General features: G+C 32.8%; 1 protein-coding gene across 1 annotated transcript; it reads right to left on the bottom strand.

Moving 5' to 3' along the window:
- Positions 1-205: 205 nt before the first annotated feature.
- Positions 206-2,466, bottom strand: LOC141692478 (mitochondrial import inner membrane translocase subunit TIM14-1-like). The gene is made up of 3 exons (XM_074497338.1): positions 2,384-2,466; positions 1,283-1,455; positions 206-602 (listed from the first exon to the last, which is right to left on the bottom strand). Exons 1-3 carry the CDS (start codon positions 2,384-2,386, stop codon positions 446-448), a joined length of 333 nt encoding a protein of 110 aa, XP_074353439.1. The 5' UTR covers positions 2,387-2,466; the 3' UTR covers positions 206-445.
- Between the last annotated feature and the right edge of the window lie 200 nt (positions 2,467-2,666).

Raw genomic sequence — 2,666 nt, 5'->3', positions numbered from 1 at the left:
AAAAGAACATATCGTCAAAAGGGAATTTCATGGCAAAGATTAGTACCAGACCCAGAAAAAAAACTCTCTGGAAAGTACCTTCCCATTTACATGTGTGTTTTCACTTTTAAATTGTGTTCATGTGGTATATACGAAGATTACTTCAAATTATTTACCTTTTAGTGCATCACTCATCAAAATACAGCAAAAGTGTACTCCTGGGAACTGAGAAGTAACTTTTTTTTACTAAATAGGAAATTATTGTCTCAATTACAGCAAACAGTGGATTTTGGTAAACTTATTTTAGCCCTTCATAGATTTAATTTACTCCATGGAATTAAAGGAAAAAAAAGTGCAGCTTTACTGCATTCCCCGTCTAAATTTAGCAAACCACAATAAGAAATGTCTTCCCAGTCAGTTCTTTTGTATTAACTTCATTGTAAGTGCTAAGATCAGATGAAAACCTTCAGAAAGCAGATCCACTGCCTTTTGTCTTCCGAAGCATCACATCTTTAGCTTCATTGATCTTAGAAGCAAGATAATGGCTACCACCAGCATCAGGGTGGTTTGCTACCATTACTTTTCTATGAGCTTCCTTTACTTTTTCTGGTGTAGCATGCTCTCTGAAAAAGACAAGTTGTAGGAATACATGGTCAAACCAGAGACATTGGAAAACAAATCTGCAATGCACAGCTTAGGCATGTATACTACTCATTACTACACAAATGCACCAAGTTCTAAATAGGAAAATTAAACAAAGCACAAAATTTTGAGTACAAAAATATGGCATGACTCGAGGATTCATGCATAAATTTTTCTCCAGTTTTGTCCAATTAGATGAGCTTATTGCCACTTAAAACATGCTAGGAAGAGTTGGTATGCTCTTCAACATATGCTATATCGTCTAATGGACATTTACAAGTTTTGAAGTAGGCAAGTAGCTTTAATAATTTCAAGGCTAAACTTCAAAAGTTATATGCAACATATGTTTCTTCCAATGATCCCTAGAAGGTGTTATAGCATTAGCATCTAATAAGATTAAGATGGAGATCAATATGAGTTTTACATACAAATGTTACATATAAACTTTAAGCAAAAGAACTTTGAAAATTGTGGATATTAATCTCTTGTTCGTTTATTACATACAATCTATTTTCTTCAAGGCAAATTCACAAACAAACAAGCAGTAGTATACTAACTAAGCAACATCCATTTAGTCACTCCGACATATATTCAGGCAATCAATATGTGGTAGAAACGAAATTGGTCTTCACTGAAACTACTCTAGAAATATCATTGTTACCTAATGCCAAGGATTAGAGCAGCTTCTCTTCTTGTCATTTTTGGCTGGAAACCACCATCATAAAATCTGCGTGGTCTTGGTGGGCGGGTTTTAAATGCATGCCAAGCCTGGATTCCATATCTACCAGCAAGAGCTGCAGCAGCTATTGCAACACCAGCTAGAAATGGTGTAGCCTGATTTACATATCTAGAAAGTATATATTAGTAACATAGTTTACTTTCACCACAATCATAACATCAATCTGTTCAAAAAATGTAGAGGGGTTTTTTACACTACAAATGTCTAAGCTCATATCCTTTTATTAGCAGTATAGTTACTAATATTCACTTCCTAATCATACCGCCTAAACTTCAATCCTAGTTATAATGAAAACGGACCACTGAACAATACAGAGCTAATACAGCTTTTTATTTTAGCGATAAAATGGTAACAAAACTTAAAGTATTGAACTCTCTTAGCCAATCCAAATTTGCAGGCATGAGTAAGAAACCAATTTTGAGACATGCCATAAGCTGAAATCGACACTTACATTTACGTACTTTTGCATCATACCTAACAAGTTATCCTCACATGCCATATCATAACCAGTAAGATTTACTTTCGCAAACATCATTTGTAATTGACAATACAGTTTTTCAAAGGCTTAACATACCGAAAACAAGGTACATTAGTTACTGCAGCTTAATTCTCTACCGCGTAAATATATTAATACAACACAATACTTTTGATAATGTGTAATTTTATCAACCTCCGGATAATTTTATACATCGATATCCCCACAAATTGTGGCCACTTAATAATCTTAATTTTGGATTACAATTAGGAATGTTCTAGAATTAGGCGTTCAAAATCGAAGGCGAAAATTACTTAACAGACCAAACTAAAACCACTACAAACAGGTCCTTAATCTCTAAACATGAATTAAGATGGATTTAACAAGCATAACTCAACATACTATTTAAATAACATACGTAGTTTCAGCTATATTTGATCACAATCTCAGTAGTGTTTATTAACACGATCAGTAAAAATTATAACTACATAATAGATACGTAGCACAATTATTTCAGATCGGCGAGAGAGAAAAAAAAGAGAGCTCACCATTTTGAGGAGGAGAATCAGATGTGGGGGAAACTGAAATGCTGCTGAAATGTACTATCTCCGTCCATGTAATTCTATAAGTTAGATTATTTGCAAGCATTTCGACACTTTTATAAAATATAATTTTATAGTGTTTTTTTAAATTTTTTTTGTTTGAATAAAAATTTAAAATTTTTATTCAGGGAAAAAAAATTTAAAAAATATATTGTGAAGTTATGGTTTAAATAAGAATCAAAAATCGTGCTGAAAATTAACGTATAGAATTCAATAATGAGACATAGTG

This window comes from Apium graveolens, chromosome 10 (genome assembly GCF_009905375.1).
Source record: "Apium graveolens cultivar Ventura chromosome 10, ASM990537v1, whole genome shotgun sequence".
NCBI lineage: Eukaryota > Viridiplantae > Streptophyta > Magnoliopsida > Apiales > Apiaceae > Apium > Apium graveolens.
The sequence above is the reverse complement of the archived record's forward strand: the minus strand, read 5'-3'. Positions and strand labels throughout refer to the sequence as shown.

Excerpts from the sequence above, each read along its gene's own strand:
- LOC141692478 (XM_074497338.1), bottom strand. Across the intron at positions 603-1,282 it reads GCTCTAATCCTTGGCATTAG|AGAGCATGCTACACCAGAAA; the intron begins GTAACAATGATA and ends TGTCTTTTTCAG.